This window comes from Alexandromys fortis, unplaced genomic scaffold (genome assembly GCF_014885135.2).
Source record: "Alexandromys fortis isolate MF-2015 unplaced genomic scaffold, M_Fortis_MF-2015_v1.1 scaffold_77, whole genome shotgun sequence".
Taxonomy (NCBI): Eukaryota; Metazoa; Chordata; class Mammalia; order Rodentia; family Cricetidae; genus Alexandromys; species Alexandromys fortis.
Window position 1 is genome coordinate 6,994,713 of NW_026067967.1, and position 22,717 is coordinate 7,017,429.

At 52.0% G+C, this 22,717-nt stretch overlaps 1 protein-coding gene across 1 annotated transcript in view; it reads left to right on the top strand.

Moving 5' to 3' along the window:
- Nucleotides 1-22,717, top strand: part of LOC126508948 (guanylate cyclase D-like) — a 31,090-nt gene continuing 8,373 nt past the window's right edge. The window contains exons 1-14 of the mRNA XM_050154466.1: nt 1-7; nt 1,516-2,271; nt 4,837-5,132; nt 6,166-6,520; nt 8,416-8,500; nt 9,062-9,158; nt 9,246-9,374; nt 11,081-11,161; nt 13,267-13,443; nt 13,970-14,126; nt 14,351-14,500; nt 17,461-17,609; nt 19,486-19,649; nt 20,712-20,904. Coding sequence (XP_050010423.1) covers nt 1-7; nt 1,516-2,271; nt 4,837-5,132; nt 6,166-6,520; nt 8,416-8,500; nt 9,062-9,158; nt 9,246-9,374; nt 11,081-11,161; nt 13,267-13,443; nt 13,970-14,126; nt 14,351-14,500; nt 17,461-17,609; nt 19,486-19,649; nt 20,712-20,904 — 2,796 coding nt within the window. The remainder of the gene's footprint in view (nt 8-1,515; nt 2,272-4,836; nt 5,133-6,165; nt 6,521-8,415; nt 8,501-9,061; nt 9,159-9,245; nt 9,375-11,080; nt 11,162-13,266; nt 13,444-13,969; nt 14,127-14,350; nt 14,501-17,460; nt 17,610-19,485; nt 19,650-20,711; nt 20,905-22,717) is intronic.

The following is a 22,717-nucleotide window of genomic DNA, read 5'->3' on the forward strand; positions in this document are numbered from 1 at the left end:
ATGGCAGGTGAGTATGCTGGGAGCATGCCCCGAAGAGAGGAGTGGGGTAAAGGGGGTGACCCTGGGCTGATAGGAATTCTCCATCCTTGTCCTGTGGGCTACTATCACTCTGGTTTGGTGTCTTCATGCAGACAAAGACTTTTCCATCTCTGAGTTCCAGGACTCTGATGAGAAGTCCGTGTTCTTTAACTCCGTGTTCTTGGCCTCATAAACCAAGCAGTAGCTAATCCTAAGGTCATCCCCAATTCTAAAAAAAAAAAAAATGGAAATCCCCTCCCCACTTCAGGGTGGCCCTTTCTGTGGCCATTACAGAGGGACCAAAGGAGCTTACGCCCTGGGGGGATATTTAGAAGAGAACATGGGTAAGCTCAGAGACAGAGATCCCTGTCTCTCAGTGTTCTACCAGCTCATGGAATATCAGTGCTGAAGGATGTTTAGAGACTTAAGATGCGCACTGAGCTCTCTTTGCACAGTTGAGAAAACCAGGGCCCAGAAAGGTCTGGATCATGTGCTACAAATCAGGACCAAAGCTGTAGTGAAAGGCTGCCCTGCCATGTCCTATTGGCCTGCTGTACAGGTCATTGTCCTACGACAGGCCATTGGCTGTAGTATTATTTAGGGACTGTGTCCTACCAGCAGAAACTCAGGGATATGGACTCTGTGTCCTGAATCAGCAGTAGAGCTCGGGTGAAAGCCAGCCCTTGCCTTATTCAGAAGTGGGCCTGTTAGACTCTTCGGCTCTTAGGGTCCCTGCAGCCTACAGAACTCTTGAGATGCTGAGTCTGGCCAACAGGGAATTTTGCTGATATTCTGTAGGACAGAGAAAAATGTACTCAGAGGGAAGTCCAAGCATCCTGGTTGAGAAGGTCGAGTTCTGGGTGGAGCCTCCAAGCTGGATAGACTTGGGTCATAGCTCATCTTCCTACTAACTTCACGTCAGTTCCCCTAGCTTCTTCTTCTATACAGTGGGCTAGAGAGGCCGTTTAATCCAGGCAGGAGTGTGAAGGATGCCAGGGAAGGAACACACAGGTGTAGCGTGAACACTGTAACTCTGATTCTCTTGGACACACCCAGCACGTGAGCTACAGCACTTGACACGTGGGCTTTGTTCCCTGGACCTTGCACTCGGCAGCCAAGACCTTTGAGTGGAGCTAGTGCGGTGAACAGCAATATGGCAGGGAGGACTTGGTCCTCCTAAGGACAAGCGAAAGAAGCAGCAGCAATCACAGGGTAATAGAGGTGGGACATTGAGTCCCACCATACTGAGACTTCTGAGGAGTTTTGCTGTTTATATTCTCAGAGGAAGAAGTCAGCCTTGGAGGCAAGGGATTGGGTCTTGGTGTTATTTCTGTAAGCAATATCCTGTTTGAAGTCCAGTCTGGGACTCAGCTTGTATATCACAGTTCTGAGCCAGTCCTAAGGAGTCCTTCAGATCATGGCTCCAAGCGTCTTATATACCAATATGAGAAACGGCAAAAGGGCTAGACAGCAAGGCTTATCCATGCTTTCCCCCAGGACTTCAGCAGGACCTGAACCTTGAATGCCAGGACTGGATAGCACCGCACAGGAAGACCCACCTTCCCTGCCAGAGCCGGTGGGGGCTTAATGTCTGTCATCTGAGGAAAGCCTCTTCCATATCAGTTCTCACTGTGGTATTTTGGGGTGTCCTGTGGGCTGACTCCCTTTCCCCGCCAGCATGGGCAAGAGAGACCTTCATCCTTGGGGTCCTAGGTCCCTGGGACTGTGACCCCATCTTTGCTCAGGCACTCCCCAGAATGGCTGCCCAATTGGCTGTAGATCGAGTCAACCAGGATGCCTCCCTGCTGCTGGGCTCACATCTGGATTTCAAGGTCATCCCCACAGGCTGCGATACCCCCCATGCCCTGGCCACATTCGTGGCCCACAAGGACACAGTAGCTGCTTTTGTGGGCCCTGTCAATCCTGGATACTGCCCAGCGGCAGCTCTGCTGGCCCAAGGCTGGGGCAAGTCCCTCTTCTCCTGGGCCTGTGGAGCTCCAGAGGGAGGAGGTGAGTTGGTGCCCACCCTGCCTTCTGCTGTCCATGTGCTACTGTCTGTCATGAGGTACTTCGGCTGGGCCCGCTTGGCCATCGTGTCCTCTCACCAGGACATCTGGTTAGCCACAGCCCAGCAGCTGGCCACAGCTTTCAGGGCCCGCGGGCTCTCCATTGGACTGGTGACCTCTTTGGGACCTGGAGAGAAGGAGGCCACGAAGGTTTGCAAACAACTCCACAGTGTGCGTGGTCTGAAAAGTAAGTATGCCTGGGTCCACCCTGCTGTAGGCAGCATGGACGTCACATGGCCACAAGGAAACCCTGTCTATACCAGCTGGACTGAGCTCTTGTCAAGTCTCTATCCTTGCTGAAGGCTTCCTCTGGCAGTCCAGAGAGTGAGGAGTTTGTCATAGTATTCTGGCAGAGCGTCAGGATCATAAGCTTGGTCCAAATGTGGGTTATGAAGTCCAGGGCATTCTTGGTGGTTGTCTTTGAAAGTTTCAGGAGTGTAACAAAGATCTAATCATGGCTAGCATTAAAGAAAAAGAGAGGAAGAAAGGGAGGAAGGGAGGAAGAGAGAAGAAAAAGAATAGAATTGAGAATAAAATAAAATAGAACAGTGTGTGGTGTGTGTGCATGCGTGTGTATGTGTGTGTATCTGTATGTGATTGCATGAGTGTGTGTATGTGTGTGCATGTGTGTGTATGAGTGTGTATCTGCTTGTGTTTGCATGAGTGTATGTGTGTGCATGTGTATGTGAGTGTGTATGTGTGTGCATGTGTGTGTATGTGAGTGTGTATCTGTATGTGTTTGTATGAGTGTGTGTATATGTGTGCATGTGTGTGTATGTATGTGTTATGTGTGTAGGTATGTGTATGAGTGTGTGTGTGTGTGTGTGTGTGTGTAGCTCTCAGAGATACTTTCATTATATCCCACAGGTTCTGATCTGCTGTGTTTTCATTTTCATTTGATTCTAGAAATTTAAAAGTTCACCTTCCCATTCTTTGACAGCTCATTCATTATTCAGGACTGCGCCATCCAGTCTCCAGTTTGCACAGGTTCTCTCGCTATTGATTTATGCTTTCAGTACACTGACATCAGATACAATAGATAAAATTATCTCAGGGTTTTTTTTTTTAATTTGTTCAGAGTTGCTCTGTGTCCAAAAACGCAGCCAGTGAGTCGTCCACTCTTACCGTGCTGAGATCAACTGGCACCTTTACATCGGTATTGTTTGTTTCATGAAACTGGGTACCTCAGTGTTCAGTGCATATATGTTCATAGTACCATCCTAACAGGCCATTCCTTTAACCAAACATACTGACTTTGTCTTTTCTGACTTTTTTAAATCTAAAGTTTATTTAGCCAGATGTTAGAACTGCAACACTTGCATGCTTTCCATTAACTTGGAATATCTTTTATTATCCTTCAAACAAAAGCTGTCTTTCTTATAGACAACACATAGATGGGTGCTGTTTTTGTTTTTTTTTTTTTAATTCTTTGATATTTAATCCAATAATCTATGTCTTTAATTAAGGAATTGAAACTGTTAGCATTCAGGATTTTTATTGAAATGCATGCATTCATTTCTGTTACTTTGTTATTTTTGTAACATTTGGTACTTTCCCAGTACTAAATGAGTTACATCTTTCTTGTGCAGTTTATCCTTTTTTGTCTCCTCATGGATGTGTTTATCTTTCTCATTTGCGTCATGCTAGCTCAGTGGTCATGAATGTCTTTGCTTTTGTTTTATATAGAAGGATACTGTGAGGAATAGCTTTGCTGGGCATAGTAATCTGTGTTCTCAGTTAATCATCTTTCGGGGACTGAAGTACCCCACGACTCTTAGGATTCCTGTTGAGCCATCTGCTATTACCATGCTAGACCTGCTCTGGATGGGACTTGGCACTTCTCTATTGCAGCTCTCAACAGACCCTTGGCCCTGTATCGTCAGTGTTTCAGCTGTGCTATGACACGGGGCTGTCTCGTCTGTCTGACATGCTAAATGCCTCTTTATCTGGATAGTCCCCTATGCTTTGGAAATTCTCTGATACTCTTATTAAATGTATATCCCATGCATTTACCTTGGAATACTCCTTCTTCTATGTCCATGGCTCGTAGGTCTTAACCCTTTAGTGGCACTGAACTGACCTCATGTGCTCTGTTCACACTTTCTTGTCTTCACCACTGCCTGAATATTGGAATTCATGTACTTTGACTTCAAGACCCGATAGTCTTTGTCTAACGCTTGATTCACTTTGCGCTGAAACTTTCCACTAAGTTTTTGTTTGAGTTATTGAACTATTCACCTTCACTATTTGAACCTGACCTTTCCAGTATCTCTTTTGAAATCAGTGATGATGGTGATGATATGCGTATGTATGATGACGTGTGTATGTATGATGATGTGAGCATGTGGATGCCCATGCTATGGAACACAGACATGTTCTGGGGACTGAGCACAGGCTGTCAGATCTGCCACATATGTGGCAAGCATCTTTACCTACTATCCTCTTCTTCCAGTGTTTCTTTGTATGGAATCCCCTTCCATATAAATACCGACTTCTTCCATTTGCTGCTTGTTTGTGTCCTCTTTAGTTCACGCAGTGATTTCTTTGCAGCCTCTTTGATTTTAGGATTATAGTGACCTCAGCCATAGTCACTATGGAGTCAGACTGAGGTCACCTCTCGACTCATACCCGGAATGCTTAGGGGCTGGGAGTAGAAGAGCAACCACAGATTTGGGGAGCTCTGAGGGCCTCAGGATTTGGGTTTCCGGCAAGTGCTGAAGTGTGAAGGTGACCCTGCCCTGTCCACCCCCAGTTGTGGTGCTGTGCATGCACTCGGCGCTGCTGGGGGGCCTGGAGCAGAGTACGCTGCTGCGCCGCGCGTGGGAGGAGGGCCTGGCGGATGGGAGGCTCGTCTTCCTACCCTACGACGCTCTGCTCTTTGCCCTGCCCTACCGCAACCGCTCCTACCCGGCCCTGGGCGACCGTGGACCCTTGCAGGAAGCCTACGACGCGGTACTCACTATCAGCCTGGAGTCCGGTCCTGGGAATCATGCTTTCACCGCTACCAAGATGAGTGGAGGGGCTCCTTCCCCACTGGAGACAGAGCAGGTGGGTGTGTCGGTTCGCTGCAGCCTGGAAGGTGGGACCCTGAGTCAGAATATGGGCACACTGCATCCACTATACAGACCTCTGCCTGGGCTAGGGACCCACTGGGCTAGCCAGCCCCACCCCACTGTGGCCACGTGACCTGTGCCTGCCTAGCCCGCAGGTGCTGGCTTGTGCCCGCCCCCATCTTCCCGCCTGCTACGTAACTTCCAGGCACGGTGGACTCAGTTGCGCTTTCTCTTGGGGCACCCCACTTCTCTTCCATCACATCTCTCTAGCGGGCTGTGGAGACTAGAAGGAGGTGTCGGGAGTGGGTTTCTGGAGGTCACCACTGTGAATCTGAAAAGGACTAGTGGTGGGGAGGGGCGGTGACTACTGGCATGGTTTTGGCTTATAGGAGTCAGCCGAACCCCAGTGCCTGCTTTGAATGAAGGAAAATAGACTGACTTGAGGTGGTGACGGGGATGCAGGAGCTGATGGAGGTTGTTCATCTTCTAAAGATGAGAACTGAGTCTTTCATGTGCCACCATGTCAGGTGACAGGGGGCTGGTAATAAAAAAGACAAGGTTCATTCTCCTGGGGGATGTAAACCAAAACCAGGAAACAAGATAAACAAATCCAAACAGTGATCGTTCTGCCAAGAAGGTAGACCAAGACCGAAGGATGGAGAGAGGTTGGAATAGAGGAATGGACATTGGGCACAGGATGGACCAGAAAGACCTCCATGAGGAGAGGACTCTTGAGTGGAGCCCTGAGGGATCGGGAAACATTCAGACAAGGACCCAAACAAAGAGCAACGAGGTAGAAACTGCTAAAGCCAAGAGTTTTGCTTTTGGAAGGTTTGAGATGCCTACAAGACTTCTGAGAGAGAGGAAGAAGCGTAGTGTTGGCAGTCATGGAGGCAGGGAGGTTGTTCAGTGGGGCTGGGGCAATGTGTGTCCAAAGAGACTGTTTAGGGGAGAGGACTACAGTCTAAACACTCCTGCAGGCCCGTGAGATGTCCAGGGTGATAGGATGAAGACTTTCTCTTCCATAGGTGTCCCCACTCTTTGGAACGATCTACGATGCTGTCATCCTATTGGCCTATGCCCTGAACCGCTCTGTGAACCATGGAGCCGGGCTCTCAGGGGCTCACTTAGGGGACCACACAAGAACTCTTGATGTGGCTGGTTTTAGCCAGAGAATCCAGATGGATGGGAAAGGCAGAAGGCTGGCCCAGTATGTCATCCTGGACACAGACGGTGAAGGAAGTCAGTTGGTTCCTACCCACATCCTGGACACAAACACATGGCAGGTGCAGGCCCTGGGAAAGGCTATACACTTCCCTGGAGGGAGCTCTCCAGCCCGTGATGCTAGCTGCTGGTTTGACCCCAACACACTATGCATAAGAGGTAATTCACTGCTCACCCACTAATCTCTCATCTGTCTAGCCATTCATCTGCCCATCCATCCATATACCTATCCTTCCATCCATCTGTCTACCCATCCTTTATCCATCCAACCATCCATCTACACACCAACCCATCTATCTATCCATCATCTTCTCACTGGCCTACCTATCCTTCCATCCATCTGTCTACTCATCCTTCATCCATCCATCTGTTCATCCATCCATCCATCTTCTCACTGGTCTACCTATCCTTCTATCCATCTGTCTACTCATCCACCCACCCATCCATCCATCCATCCACCCATCCATCATCCATCCATCCACATACCCACCCATCTATCTCACTGGCCTAACTACCTTCCATCAAGGTACCACCAACTCTATTCACCTATCTAGCCCAACCACACACTCGTTCATCACTCTATTTTTTCTCTCCATCTGTTTACAAATCCACCTTTACTAAATCTCTCTACGTGGATAGTTCTGTAAAGGGGGGGGCAAGAGAAAATATAAAGAGCTATGACCTTTAAAAGGAGGTGTGGCCAGTAGCTAAGAAACACCAGGAGACCAGCAAGGCCTCCCTTGGGAAGGGCTAGGATGCCCTTCCTTGGGATGCCCTCACTTGGGAAGGGCTAGGATGCCCCCAGCTCACAGATCTCCTAAAAGTCCCACAGCATTGTGAGGAGGCCATTACCTCCCATAGACACCATTAAAGAACTGAAGTTCAGAAAGTCTTGGTGACTTGCCAGAGTCACACAAGAAGTCAGTGGCTGAGCTCATGCTGGACCCAAGTCTGTTGGCTCCAAGTACAGGATTCATTTTCCTTATGCCCACTGGGGGCTGTGGGGCAAGACACCCACACAGACTGATTTCTGTCATTCATCCATCCTGGCCATCATCCTTTATGACACACGTAACTATGAACGCAGGGAAGAGCACACATGTGTACGCAGTCACATACATGCAAGCACATCCCCTAAAGCACACATGCTCACTGCGGCAGCAGTGACAGGTGGACCAGGCTTGGGTATGTTCCTGTCTGTGCCTCCTTTTGTCCCAGGCTTCGCCAACCCTGTTCTTCCAGCCCAAATCTGTAGACCCAGCAACTCTTGCACCCTCCCAGACACAGGCCACCCCATCAGGCCTCCCTTGGCAGGAATGCTTGAATTTCTGACTCCAGGACCACCTCAGCTTGTTTGATCACATCTGCTCTGTGATGCGTGTGTTCCTCTCACAAGCGAGCACTCAAGCCCCGAGCCACGAGCCACGTCCCTGACTCCATGGTCCTTACACATCAGCTCCTCCCCTGAGTTTCACGCACACAGCAGGGCGCCCAACCAGGCAGGATTGTAGATGGAGACTTTTCTCTAACCTGCCTGCTCCAGCTGGACTGGGTTTCTCTCCCGCCTGCTGGTCCCTGCAGCTGCTTATAAAATAATCATTCGGAGGCTTAATATTAATTATGATTGTTTGACCAATGGCTCAGGCTTCTTACTGGCATTTGTTTACCGATGGTAATAAAACATACAGCGGGGCATCCCACATCACGGGATTATCCTCCTTGCAGATGGAATGTGAATACCAAGAAGCCTCCTTGGGGAGGAAAGGGAGCTGAAACCCTCACCTGCCCACCTGCCCCTCTTTTCTTCTACAGATAGCAAATCCCGCCTCCTGTTCCACCGCTGCTCACTCTCAGGAGGAGAGAGAGCAGAACAAAGAGCGCCCTCCCGTGGATGGTCTTGAAAACAACGCCCTCCAGGGGCTTCAGCCTGTGACTGGCGGGAGTGGCTGGAGACCTCACAGGGCAGGGACTGGAGGAGGCAGTAGTCGGGCTGTGAGGGGATGGTCACTGCTTTAATGACACCTGCCTCTTTCCCTCCTCTTGCCCCCCCAAAGGTGTGCAGCCCCCAGACGGCCTCCTGACTCTGACACTGGCCTGTGTCTTGGCACTGATTGGTGGAGTCCTTGCTTACCTCATCAGGTGAAGCTGATGGACCCGGCTCAGGCTTTCTGCATCCCGTCCAATGGGGCCCTGTCCATTAGCTTTCCCCACCTCTACTTCCTGACCTCAGGGCCTACTGCCTCCTTTCCCTGTCTTGCCTGCACCCAAGAAGAGCCAGGAGCCCTGGCTGCCTCCTGAGAGCTCTGCTTGAGACTTGCGGCAGAAGCCTGTGGTTCTGGATGAGGTTCTGCCTCTGAGCTTCAGGCTCCTGTTTGTGCAGTGCGGGACTAGCCAGATCCAGCCCAGGGATTCCCTCAGCGTTACAAACGCTTCTTCCCTCTGTGTGCCTGAATTCAGAAGCTCCAAAGCCCCAGCTATATCGGCTCTCACCTCTAACAAGGAAACGGGGGTATGCATCAGTAGGCCCATCAGGGAAGTTGCAGACCTGATCCCAAGGCCAATGGTCTCTGAGTAGACAGTATTCAGTGCTCACCATCCCTGAAGCTGACACAGGAGGAGATGTGGAAAGCTAGGAGGCAGGTGCTGAGCCAGAGGCAGGACCAAGAGTCTGACCGGGGCCCTGCTGTCTCTCACTTCTAGGTTAGGCCTCCAGCAGCTGCAGCTGGTGCGGGGCCCCCATCGAATCCTGCTGACAGCCCAGGACCTCACCTTCCTCCAGCGGACCCCCAGTCGGCGGGTGGGTGGGCAGACCTGGGCTGGGTGGGCAGGTAGGCAGAGGGGCAGGTTGGGTCTGACGTCTTGATCACCCCTGCTCCTGTCCCAGAGGCTGCGTGGTGACGGTGGCAGCGAACCAAGAAGTATGGTGGAAGGTGGGAGCCCAAGGTCGGTGATTCAGGGGTCAGCAAGGAGCCTACCGGCCATCCTGGAACATCCCAACGTGGCCCTGTACCAGGTGAGGGTTGTCGCTGCCCCACGCCAGCCCTGCAAGACTGTCTTTGGCTTCTGTTGCGACTTTCCTGGTTCCCCTAGCACACAGACAGCAGCCCCAGAACTAGGAAACAGGACACCTCCCTCCCACCAGCGTGGTGCAGGAGCTGACCTTGGGAATCAGTCGGTCTCAGCTGTTTGGCTTTGTTCAGTCTTGGCCCAGAACGACCACCTGCTCAAGCAGTGAGATTCCCCAGACCCTAAAACCCAGGTGAAGGCAATACCCAGTCACAGGCACCTCCAGCTCACAGGGAATCTACAGAGTCAAAGGTCAGAAAAGCCATATCACAGTTGCTGAGAACATAGCCATTTTTCCAGAGGCCGTTAGTCTCAAGTACAAGTATTTACTAATATATACTAATATATGGTTCTTTGCCTATGGCTGCTGTGCTTACTGAACTTGGCTAATTGTTTCCATAGGAAACGGTACAAGGCTCTTGTGGCTTATTTTCCACCTTCTCCCTGCCCCTCAGCAACCCCACCTTTTTGTTCTAAAGGGGGGCTTTAATGACACACAGAGCACAACAGCCAGCAGGCTGCAGGTGAGGCTGCGCAGAGGTGACCCGCTAGGGACCCCCGCTAGGGACCAGAGCTGGTGGGTGGCTGGGACCACGCTGGGAGCCGGGCCTCGTCCTCTCACACCCTTCTGGAATCCCTAGACACAGCTTGAGTATCACAGGTGCCTGAGCCCTGCATGGTAAAGCTGGCCTCCAGCCAGGACCTGCTCGTTGGCTTACCTCATTAGTCCTCATTGGTTGGCTGCCTCTCCTTGCAGAGCCTGAAGCTGAGGCTCAGACTAGACGTTATCTACCTAGGTCTCAGGGTTCCCAGGAGGTAGAGTGAGGAAGGGTCCACCAGTCAGAGCCTCGCCCCCCCCCCATCTCAATAAAGTTTGTGTAGTGAGGAGCGGCAGGCTGCTTCCCGCTGCCCAGCTCCTGCACGGCTAGCTTATGCCCCGAAATAGTTATACGGAAACTGTATTCTTTTAAACACTCATTGGCCCATTAGCTCTAGCCTCTTACTGGCTAACTCTCACATCGTGATTAACCCATTTCTAATGAGTGTAGCACCACGAGGTGGTGTCTTACCAGGAATATTCTTAACCTGCATCCATCTCGGAGAGGAGAGCTATGGCGACTCTGCCTCACTTCCCTTCTTCCCAGCATTCTGTTCTGTCTACTCCGCCTACCTAATTTTCTGTCCTATCAAAGGCCAAGCAGTGTCTTTATTAATTAACCAATGAAAGCAACAGATAGACAAATGACCCACCTCCATCAAGTCTGCTTACTGCTCCCATCGACAGGGTATGCCCAGCTCAGAACGCAGAAGAAGGTAGCCGCTAAGTGCAAGAGATGATGGAGTGGCCTGAGGTGGCCAAGCTGGTGAACTGAAGCAGGCAGGCTCTTGTTCTTATGTTCATGCCTATTTATTTATGTTTTCTTTATCATCCCGACCACAGTTACCCCTCTCTGCTCTCCTCCCAGTCTCCCCCTTCTCCCCACACCCATCTACTCCTTCACCTCTGTTTCTCTCCAGTCCTGGAACTCGCTCTGTGGACCAGGCTGGCCTTGAAATCACAGAGATCTGCCTGCCTCTGCATCCTGAGTGCTAGTGCTGGAGTTATAAAAACAAAACAAAACAAAACAAAACCCTCTTGTTTTGCTTAAACAGGGAGACTGGGTGTGGCTGAAGAAGTTTGAAGCAGGCACGGCTCCTGAGCTGCGGCCGAGCAGCCTCAGACTCCTGAGGAAGGTAGGACCATAGACAGAGGGGTGCAGGGGGCCAGAGAGGCATGTGCTCAGGACACCCCCACTGGTCTGGACTGGTCCCTACTTCCTGGGCAGGCTTCTGGCCTGAGAGTCATTGCTTTTATTGTTAGCACTGCCCAGTGACATGTCATCATCGTGGTCACCATCACACACCAGCATCCCTCAAACCATGTCGACATCCCAGCATGAGCCTTATAGCTCTCTGGCAAACTCTTCCTCCCCCAGCAATGGAATCTGGGTACCACCAAGGGTCCTCAGTCTGTGCCTGCATCCCTGTATCCATCCCTGAATCCATCCCTGTATCTGTTGTTTACTCATAAGCCGGGCAGAGTTTGGGGCTTAGAAGAGGTTCTGTTTCCTGAGGAAACTTCAGTCACCATCACAGACCATATAAGCACCTTCTGTCAAGAATATGACCATCAGAGAGGCACAGGGGAGGGAAGCAGAACTCAGGAAGATATCCTGGTGTCCTGCCTCCATGGACCACCTGGTGTCCCCTCCCCATAAGACAGAGCCAACACTACCCAGCCCAGGAGAGCCATGAGAAGGGCAGGGTGTATACAGAACAACCCAGAACTGTCCCTGGCAACTGGCATGCCTTTGATAAATGGGAAATTTCATCAGATTGTGGCTTTTGTTATTTTTTATTATACCCAGCACTGGCTATCTGAAATGAAATTCCGAGAGATTACATGACAGGGGCAGTTAGGCATTTCCCTAACCAGTAGCATCTCTGAGAAAGGTCAACCAAGTTTGGGGGTTGCCTGAGGATAGCCCCAGAACTTCTCTGAGCCTTTACTGTGTGCCATTCTGGCTATCTATTGGAGTATAACAATGTACTCCAAGACGCAGTGGTCAAAAACAGCGGTGCTTTTATGTCTTACACTTTCTTAAGGAATTTGGTTAGGGCTCAGTCGGGTGATTCTGTTCAGTTTTATGACGGGTGGAGATCAGCCTATGTGGTTTAGCAGTCAGAACTGGGCGAGCAGTGGCCGTAGACCAAATCCGACCCACTGCTTATCTTTATAAAGAAGTAGGGACACAGCCATGCTCTTTCCTTTATGTTTTGTCTCTAACTGTGATCCTGTCTCCCTGGCAGGAGTGAGTATTTGGGACAGAGATGTGAAAAGCCTAAAATATTTATTACTGGAACCTTTTTAGAAAACCTGTGGTTTCTTGGTTCAGAGGGCCCAAAGATCTCCATTCATGGGCAAGGCAAGTCAGAGTGTGATCTGACTTCTTTCTTATACTCTCAAAGCTGTCTACTGGTCTCTCAGGATTCAGGGAAGGTCTTAGGGTACTGCAAGAGATGGAAAACAGGAGCTGTCATTTCCTAAGACCTGGACTCCAAAACATATAAGACTGCCCCTGCGGTGTTCAGTAGTTCACAGTAGTAACAGAGAACACTTAGGGAGGGACAGAGGTCACCTCTCCATGGCAGGAGTGGGAACGGCTTTGAGGCTGTTCTTGGGGCTCTCAGAGGAGGGAGAACATGCAGCCACTCCTCCCCATTTAGTTGACCTCTGAGCCATCTTTGTGAAGAAGGCCTTGCCAGTCAAGGGTTTGATCTGTCCAGGTTGGGCCCTCCGTTAGGGAGCTGCCTTCCTTCGCTGCAGGCAGAAGCCTTCTGCTCCCCATCCTCCTGCAATCCTGTAGGGTGCTGCAGAGAGGATTGATAGGGTTCAGATCAATGGTATCAGTCAGGTGGAGAAACAGACCTAGATCTGACTCTGGAGGTACCTACATCTTCTCCACTCATCTATCAATGATGCTTTCATTCATTCACTCATTCATTCATTCTTCTACCATCTGCCCATCTATCCATCAATGTGTCTGTCTGCTCATCCACCCACCTCTTCACTCATCCAGTCCCTGTCTGTCTATATTCATCTTGCCCGGCAGTCCATCCATTCAATTATCCACCCATCTACTGGCCATCCACCACCTGTACCCACCCACTCCCCCTTATCTATCCACTTATCCTCTTGTTCATCTGCCCATCCACCCACCCATCAGCTCACACCATCCACGCACCTGTCCCAGGGCCTTGATGCCCAGGGGCCTCTAAGTTGCCGTTTGCCTCTGTAGATGCGGGAGATGCGGCATGAGAACATCACTGCCTTCCTGGGCCTTTTCGTAGGCCCCGAGTTTAGTGCCATGGTGCTGGAGCACTGTCCCCGCGGCAGCCTAGAGGACCTGCTTCGGAATGAGGCCCTGAAGCTCGACTGGACCTTCAAGGCCTCTCTGCTGTTGGATCTGATCAGAGTGAGAGGCCCCCCAGGAGCTAAGAGTCAAGGGGGTGGGGAGATGGAACACGCTCAGATTTCCTACAGCTTTGTGTAAATGGAGACCTCACTTTCACTTCCCAGCCCCCCAGATCCCAATAATCACACAAAAACTATATTAACTACAACACTGTCTAGCCAACAGCTCTGGCTTATTCTTAACTGGTTCTTACATCTTAACCCATTTCTATTATTTTATATTTTACCACAAGGCTGCCTCACCTCTTGCTTCTTGGACAGCTACATGGTGTCTGTCTGACTCTGCCTTTTTTTCTCCCTCTCTGTTTGGATTTTCCACATAGCTACATTCTGCTCTGCCATAGGTCAAAGTAGCTTCTTTCCTCAACCAATGGTGATAAACATATTCACAGCATACAGAGGGGAATCCCACATCAGCTTTTGAAATCTGACAATATCAAACACAAGTTGAGGCCAGAGGCCTTTGGGTCCCATGGATGGTCTATGGTCCTTCTCACTCCTCAATGACCTCACATGCCTCCTCCCAGGGTGTGAGGTATCTGCACCATCGGCGGTTCCCCCACGGGCGCCTCAAGTCCAGGAACTGTGTGGTGGACAGCCGTTTTGTGCTCAAGATCACTGACCATGGTTACGAAGAGTTCTTGGAATTCCACTGTTCTCCCAGGCCACAGCCAGACCCAGAAGGTTGGCTGGGTGGTAGGGGGCCACCTGTAGGGTGTGCTGTATTGGCATTTGTGAAGCAAGGGGAGGGGGAGGTGCCCATAGTTTTTGTGTTGGGACCTGGAATTGGTGGGTTTTCTGTTTCGGAAGAACCTAAGGCCCTTGACCTGGGATTGCAGGAGAACAGATGCTCCTAGGTCCTCTCGGGTGCAGAGTTGGCAGCAGGAGACCCTTTCTTATGATTGCAGAGCTTCTATGGACAGCTCCCGAGCTGCTGCGGGGGTCTGGGGGATCCGGGAAGGCCAGCTTCAAAGGCGATGTCTTCAGCCTGGGCATAATCCTGCAAGAGGTGCTTACCCGAGGCCCACCCTATTGCTCCTGGGGACTCTCAGCAGAAGGTACGTGTCCTCCCCTGCAATTGTCCTTCCACCCCATCCCACTGTCCAGTTCCAAAGAACTGTCCTGCAGATTTTCGGGGTATCTCAGCCAGAAAGGTGGGGCAGAGGCACAGCCAAGCTCTTGATGGATGGTCTTTTAATCCATAGGGGCCTGATTTTTGCCTTCTTCCACCAAAGTCCTGCCCAGTGGACACTGCCCATTTCAGGCCTGAGTTTAGAGAGTCAGGGAGGGGCAAGGTAACAGATGCAGGGAGCCGTTTGGTCTCTGTGCCTCACATCTGGAAGACCACCCAGATAGGCTCTGTAAGCCTTGCTTCCAGGTGAGGCCCTCCAGGTAGGGCATCAACCTTTGGGTGCAAGGGTCAGAGACCTTCAGATGGGGATCAGCCCAAGCCTGCTTCTTCCTGGATTGTGCTTTCTCCGCCCTTGGAAAGAGCAGAATCCAGAGCTTAGCTTTATGAACTAGGTCTAGAGCCGGTTCCTCAACCATGCACCCTGCAATTTTGAATAAATCCTTTTTGGGTCAGTCTCAGTTTCCTTGCCCATAAAATGGGGACCAGTGGGCCTACCTCATAAAACCACTCTGTGTGCAGCTTTGCACACAGATCCAGGGCCTGGAACGTGATAGGTGCTCAGTCAAATCTGCCTGGGTGCTTTGGGGATGGGCTAATGGGGGGGTCCCACATTCTCTCCTGTGTCCCACATTTTGGAGGATGCCTGTGTGCATAGGGCCCTTTGTGGTTTCCCAGGCACTCTCTCTAGCACTCCGTCTCATGCCCTGGTTGTAAGGGATGACTTTTTCAGAGAAGATTTAAGTATTACTCAAAGCAGGGCAGGGGCTTCTCAAGGAGGGAAGTGGGATCTGGGTGGCGCTCTCCCCATCCAGGCATGGTGTGCTTGGGGACCAGGTGAGCAGCCTCCTACACAGAAGCCAGCACTGTTGAGGTCAGTGTCAAGAGCAGTGGGTGTGAACAGTAGACCTGGCACAGCAAGAGGACCCGGGGACCACCCCAGGGCTATGTACTCACCATCCTCTAGGATGCTGAAACCCAGGCTCAGTCGGCAAAGCGGCAAAGTGTTTGCCGTGCAAGCATGCAGACCCAAGTTTGGATCCCAGCACCCACGTAAATAGTTGCATGTGGTGGTGCAACACCAGAAAGGAAGAGACAGGGGGACCCCAGGGATTGCTGGCCGGACAGCCAAACTGGCAAGCTCCAGCTTTAGCGAGAGAGCCTGTCTTTAAAAGTAAGATGGAGGTTGATTAAGGGAGACACTTGGCATTGATCTCTGGCCCCTACACGTGTGCCATCTGCGCACACGCACCCCCAACACTCCCACACACACACCCTACATGGAATGCCAGAGCCTCCACACTGTCCTCAGCTTTTACTATCTGCTGGCTGCAGAAACCCCCGATGACAGACGCTGCTCAGAAATCTGCAAAGCTTTGAAATGGATTTACATCTCATTCATCACAATGCAATTGGCGGCGTGCTTTTAAAAACACAGCTGTGCGTGTGAGCGTGCTCTGCATCACTTCCATCTGCGTGCTGTAAGCACACAGCCTCCCTGCGCCTGTGGTCTGAGGCCCTTGGGGTCTGCTGCCTGAGGCTGGGACCCTCTAGATGAACTGAGTGGAAAGCCAGCCTACTGTCATGTCTGCTTTTTGCTGGCCTGTAGAGATGTTCCCTTATGCTCTGAGCCTCAGTTTTCCTGTTTGTAATACTGGACATTAATAGCCAGTGTGTGGTAGCACATACCTGTAACTTCAGCATTTGGGCAGTGGAGGCAGGAGGATAGCGAATTTGAGTACAGCCTGAGCTGAACTGTGAGTTTCAGACAAGCCGTGGGCTGCCCTGCTTCAAACCTGCTTCAGGAGCACAACAACCAAGGGCGAGGGATGTCGATCGGGATGAGCACCCAGGAGAGCTATAGCCTAGCATGAGCAAAGCCCTTGGTTTGAACCTTAGCATAGCATAGCCAGGTGTGGTGGCACATGTCTGTAGAACTGGGATCAACACTTGGCATGCATGAGGATCAGAAATTTAAGATCATCTTTGGCTATGTAATAAGTTTGAAGCCACCCTGGGGGAGACCCTATCTCAAACAAACAAACCCCTACCCCAAACCATAGAGAGATGGTAACCTCTCACTATCCCCAACAAGGCGGCCAATCTAGGGTGGGGAGATGGGGACCGTAGAGGAAAAGAGGAGGGCCCCAGGCCTCCTCGGAGGTTACCCTGCTATGGCCCAACCTGTCCAGATGACCGATGTCCTGCGTTGATCTGCGGGCTCAGAGTCTGAGCACAGAGCCCAGCCCCTCTTCTTCTCAGTCTTATGAACTCTTGGCTTTGCCAGAAGCAGTTGTCTGGGGTGGGGTGTGGGATGCAGGCACAGGGTGGCAGAGCCAGAGAACTCGAGCGCTGGTCCCTGTGGCCTCACCCGGTGGAGTAGGGATGTCTTGGATGTCAGTCTCGTGAGGTGTGCTATGGTCTCTGGGTGTTGAGACCGGTATGGAGGGCTAGGCTGTCAGGTTTCAACCACAAGGCTGGGAATCTCCAGAATAGCAGCCTTGGGAGAGCCTGCCACATGCCAGGCACTGCCTTCTGCACCTCTTACCTCAACGCCCCTCAAAGGGGGCCCCCTGACCCCGTTTCACAGATGAGGAGACTGAAGGTAAAGGGATTGCCATCTTCTTTGCCACCCTATAGAGAATGGTAGCAGATTTGGAACTGAATCCCAGCTCTCCTAGGCAAAGGCTGAGATCTTTCCTCTGGCCACAGCCTGAGGCAGACCCAGGAGAATAGCAAGGCTAGGTGCCCTGACCAGCTGTGCAGGAGACATGGAAAGTCCTGGGAGAATCCCTGAGGGCCCAATTCTCCCTTCCCTGCCCTACCACAAGACCCATCCCATAATCCCACAGGGCATTTGACCCAAGGTATCCATGGGATTTGCTGCAGAGATCATCCGGAAGGTGGCGTCTCCCCCTCCTCTGTGCCGGCCACTGGTGTCCCCCGACCAGGGACCCCGGGAGTGCGTCCAGCTGATGCAGCAGTGCTGGGAGGAAGATCCAGACGACAGGCCCAGCGTGGACCAGATCTACACGCAGGTCGGTGCTCCCCAGAGGCGCGGGGCCTTACAAGCACCCCTGTCCACAGGCTTGGCTCGGCCCAGGGCAGGCCACATGCTTCTCCAGGGCCTGGAAAGGATGGGTTGTCAGGGGACACATGTCAGCAGTACCACTCTGAGGAGGACAGCCGTAAGAGAGGGCCACGTGTGCCGTCCTGCGGGTCCAGCCTTTTCTCAGTCACTCCGTCTTTACGGCAACCTTCCGAAGCACACTGCCACGGTCCTGGTTCTGTAGAAGATACAGGAGGCAGAGGCAAGTTCCCAAGGGACCTCACCAGGTGACTGGCTGTGTCCCTGAAGAGCTGCTGAGGAGCCGCACCCAGGACCAGGCCTCCCAGCACCTGAGCACAGACTTTAGTGACAACGGAGACAGTCCTGGTCCCTGAGTCAGTGAGGGGACTCGATGAGCTCTGGGGTCCCCCTAGCCTGCTTTGGGACTGCAGTCGGAGGGCTGACTGAGCAGGATAGCTCTCCCCCAGGGCCAACCCATCAAACCCAGCTCTACGTCCTGTTCCGGTCTCATCGTCCCCAGCCACAACACCAAATTACCAAGGTCAAGTTCAGCATCTCAGACAGGCAGGTGAGGAGAGACAGAGGCAGCATGGCAGACCCAGACGATCTACAGCTCCTTGGGACACTGGCACATACCCCACACATACTGTGGCATCATGGGGTAGCACCCGCTTCACAGATGACCCTCTGGATTTCAGAGTTAGCAAACTCCAAGGGCCACGATGATGAGTTAGGACGATCAGAGATGGCTGAAACGCCAGGGTGATATCTCCCTGAGGAGGTTAGAGGTCATCCTGGCTAGAAAGCCAGGGGAGGAGACACTGGCATTGCTATTCCATATCTGTGACTGAGAAAGACCCCTGTCTGCGGCCCATGGCAAAGAAAGCTACGGGCACACACTGTGCTTAGCATGAAGGTGGGATTGCATCCCACCTCAGAGAGGGCAGGGTCAGAAGGCCTGAACAGCTACGCCAACTCTCACCCGTTGTTTGGGGGTAACTAACCTCACCTGTTCCCTTGGCCTCCTTCTATGGGGGCTGGAAAGAGGTGTCACTTATGGCCACAGCGACCTGATATGAAGACCCAAGCTTGGCAGTGGCAGTAGCTGTTTTTCTTTACAACAATGGGTTTAACCCTCTGCTCTCTGCATGGATCGTGTGATCTGTGTTTCCATTTTGGTTTCGTTGCTAAGAAACTCGCTTCCAAACACTGATCAATTTCTACATAGAAACCCCGCTCCTGAATTTTAGTCTTTTTTCCCCTTAATCTTTAGTTTCCTTTGGTCCTAATGCTTTTGGATACTTAGAGAGGGAGAAGAAAAATGGAATTTTATATATTCTACTTATCCATTTGTCCATCCTTCTATCCTCCCACCCATCCATCCATCCATCCATCTATCCATCCATCCATCTGTTGGTCCATCTGTCCGTCTGTCCATCCATTCATTTGCCCACAACTCATTCATTCATCCATCCCTTCATCAGGCCCTCATTCATGCTTTCACCAACCCATAATGACTCTGTCCATCCATCCATCTGCCTCAGAGAAGAACAGTGTCCTGCCTACAATGTTACTCTGAGACCACATGTAATCCAGTTTTATGTTTGTCGGTGATGATGCTTGTCCGAACACAAATTCCTCTGTTAAACTCTGATTCCTACTGACCCCATCCAACCCAGAGATTCCCCCCACCTCCCTCTGAACTCCTGTGGTCTTCCTGATCCACACATCTGCCTTCACTTCAACCCATTTCCCCAGCCGGGGGCTCCGCCTGGCTACTCCCAAGCTGTGGGCAGGAGGTGTTGATCTGTATGAGTGAAACTGAGATCTTGTTCTTTCTCTAGTTCAAAAGCATTAACCAAGGCAAGAAGATGAGTGTGGCTGACTCCATGCTGCGGATGCTGGAGAAGTATTCCCAAAGTCTGGAGGGCCTGGTCCAGGAGCGGACTGAGGAGCTGGAACTGGAGAGGCGGAAGACAGAAAGGCTGCTCTCACAGATGCTCCCTCTGTGAGTTGCCTGCGGGTAGCATGGGACCAGCCATGGGGGGCAAGAGGGCAGCTCATACTTCGGGAGTCTGACCCGAGTCGTTCATTCAGGCATTTTGAAGCACAGCACGATCTGGCGAAAAACTGTTCTCGCGATGATGAACTCAGTCCCGCATGCACAACAAAGCTTGCCCGAATCTCTTTGAGGAACAAAACCAACTAAATACAGATCAGACCCGACCAGGTTGAAACTCTTTGTAAAGAGCATGTGACATCTTCCATAAAAATGGGTTCTGTAGCGTGACGGAGAGAGACGTTAGGAAAAGGGTCCGAGGGGGCCAGGTGCCGGCTCTGGCCACACAGATTGCACAAAGGTCACCAGGCTACGAAGAAAATTATGGCGGCACCAGCCTTCTGGGTGGAAAGCGGGTTTTGTATTCTTTTCCTTGAAGGAACAACCCTGTGTGCTTGATGTTCTAGGTTCCCCTCGTGCATGTCTGTGAGCACAAGGAGCTCCGTGCCCCTGCACATGTTTTGATGCTTGAGCACACATGTGTGCGCATGTGTATGAGCACAGAGTTCAGCTCAAGTGTTATTTCTTAGAATACCTTCCACATTGGTTTTTTGAGGTAGAGTTTCTCTTCACGGTCTGTGGTTTGGCTGGGCTGATGGGCAACCCCAGAGCTCTTCCAGGCTCTGCCTCCTCAGACTGGGATTGCAAGCATGCCCAACCACCCTGGACTTTTACATGTGTTCTACGAATCAAAATCAGGTCCTCACTGTTATACAGTACCCTTACCGACTGATCCTTCCACCCCCTCTGCTGCCACCTCACTGCTTCTCATTTATCTGACTTAGCCTTCTAGCCTTTCCTCATGCATTGGGCACTGAGTTATTTATACCGGTGTTGGGTTCCTACTGCCCATGCCCTGGGAGCAAGGAGTGTCCACACTGCTCCCAGCTAACTTCCAAGAAAGTCAGGACAGATCTGCACAACTGGTACACCGGCCAACCAGGGACTTCCTCCCTCTCATATCTCCAGCTTCCAAACGGGGTCCTCACCCGGCCCCTCCTGTCCCTTCAGGTCCGTCGCCAATGCTCTAAAGATGGGGAGGACCGTGGAGCCGGAGTACTTCGACCAGGTCACCATCTACTTCAGCGACATCGTGGGCTTCACCACCATCTCAGCCCTGAGTGAGCCCATTGAGGTGGTAGGTTTCCTCAATGACCTCTACACACTGTTTGACGCTGTTCTGGACAGCCACGATGTGTATAAGGTGAGGACAGTAGGAGACTCTCCTCTCCCTCCCTCTGCAGCCGTGCGCTGCAAATGTTTCCATCCACGTATGTGTGCGTCTGCATCAATTAACTGCAACGTTACACAACTGTTGCTGTATAAGGAATGATCTCAAAGTCCAGGAGCATACGGGGAAAGCATGGGTTACAAGCCTCAGAATGGGCTCACACACACACCTCTGGCTAGCTGGCTGCGGGCAAGGTGGGAGCTTTGTGATCTTAGCTTGGTTCTTTGTCTCTGGAACCTTGACTTGAGGGATTCAGCTCTGGCCTATCACTCTCTGAGATAGTTTACACGTGTGGCTGGGTTCTAAGAGAGGGCAGAGGCACGCTGGCTTCTTGAGTTCTTGCCTGGGCTTGGCACACTGCTTTCCTTGACAGACTCTGTTGGCCAAGGGAGAAGATACGGCCAGCTGGAAGAGGGGGGAAGAGCAACACCAGATGTGGATGGAAGTCATTGTAGCCACACTACAGGGATGGGAGCCCTTGCAGCCACCTTGCAGGGATGGGAGCCCTTGCAGTCACCTTGCAGGGATGGAGAGTGTTGTCGGGGTGTATTTGTTCACGATGCTCACACGTCTTTGGTCTGTCTGTGTGTCCTCTATCGTCTTCATGGGCAGGCCCCTTTGTGTCTGGAGCATGGATGTAGAGACAAGCCAGTCCTGGTCCCACCCTGCAGGGACTCTCAGTCCTGTAGGTGTTAGATGGCAATAACCCTCGTGACCGTGACAATGGCCGAAAGCTGAGGGAGTGAGGAACAGGTGTGAGGATAGTAGGGAGGGTTCCGGAAGAGGAGACTTCTCCCCAGCACCGTCCAGCTTGGGTAATGCCACTTCAGCAGGCCATGGGGCCCAGATGGGTCACTGTGGCGGGACACAACATGGGTCAGCAGCAGCCGCAGAGAGGGGACAGGCTTCAGGGTCTTGGCAGAGGCACCAAGACCTTCTGTGACCTGATTCTTGTGTGTCTCTAGATCCTGGGTTTCGTTCCAGAGTAGCCAAACGTGTTGCTTTGGCCAAATATCTTCCCCTCTCTGGGCCTGCTTCCTTGTCTGTGGATCAGACAACCTTTATCCTGGCAGTTTGCATAGATGCATGTGTCGGCTGCGATTGGGAGAGCAAGGGGCTCACTGATTCCTCTGCAGCTCCACTGTGCTGCAGAGACCCTCCTGCAGCCCTGCTTCCTGCGGCCTGCCTCCTGCAGCCCTGCCTCCCACACCCCTGCCTCCTTCACCCCAACCTCCTGCACTCCAGCCTCCCACCCCCTGCCTCCTGTAGCACAGCCTCCCACACCCCTGCCTCCTTCACCCCAGCCTTCCATACCCTGCCTCCTTCACCCCAGCCTCCCACACCCCTGCCTCCTTCACCCCAGCCTTCCATACCCTGCCTCCTTCACCCCAACCTCCTGCACCCCAGCCTCCCACCCCCTGCCTCCCTCACCCCAACCTCCTGCACCCCAGCCTCCCACCTCCTGCCTCCTGCAACCCAGTCTCTTACTGTTGGTCTAGGAGCTGGTGCCCAGGGCAACTCCAAATGGGACGGAGAAAGTGGGGAAGGGGGTTCAGGTGTCATTCTACTCCAGCCCTGTTGGCTTTCATCCCCCTGTGTGGTCTTTGAGCCATAGCCCTGGGAGTGGCAGGGGGAGGGGGAGTAAGGCAGGGGCAGCTTCTGGAAGGAGTCAGGGGATGGGTCAGGCAAGCCTACTGTTGACTGCATTACTTGTAGTGTCTGTCCCAGCATTTATGGAGCACCTACTGTATACAGGATGCTGTGTTAAGGGCTTTGATCTGTGAGG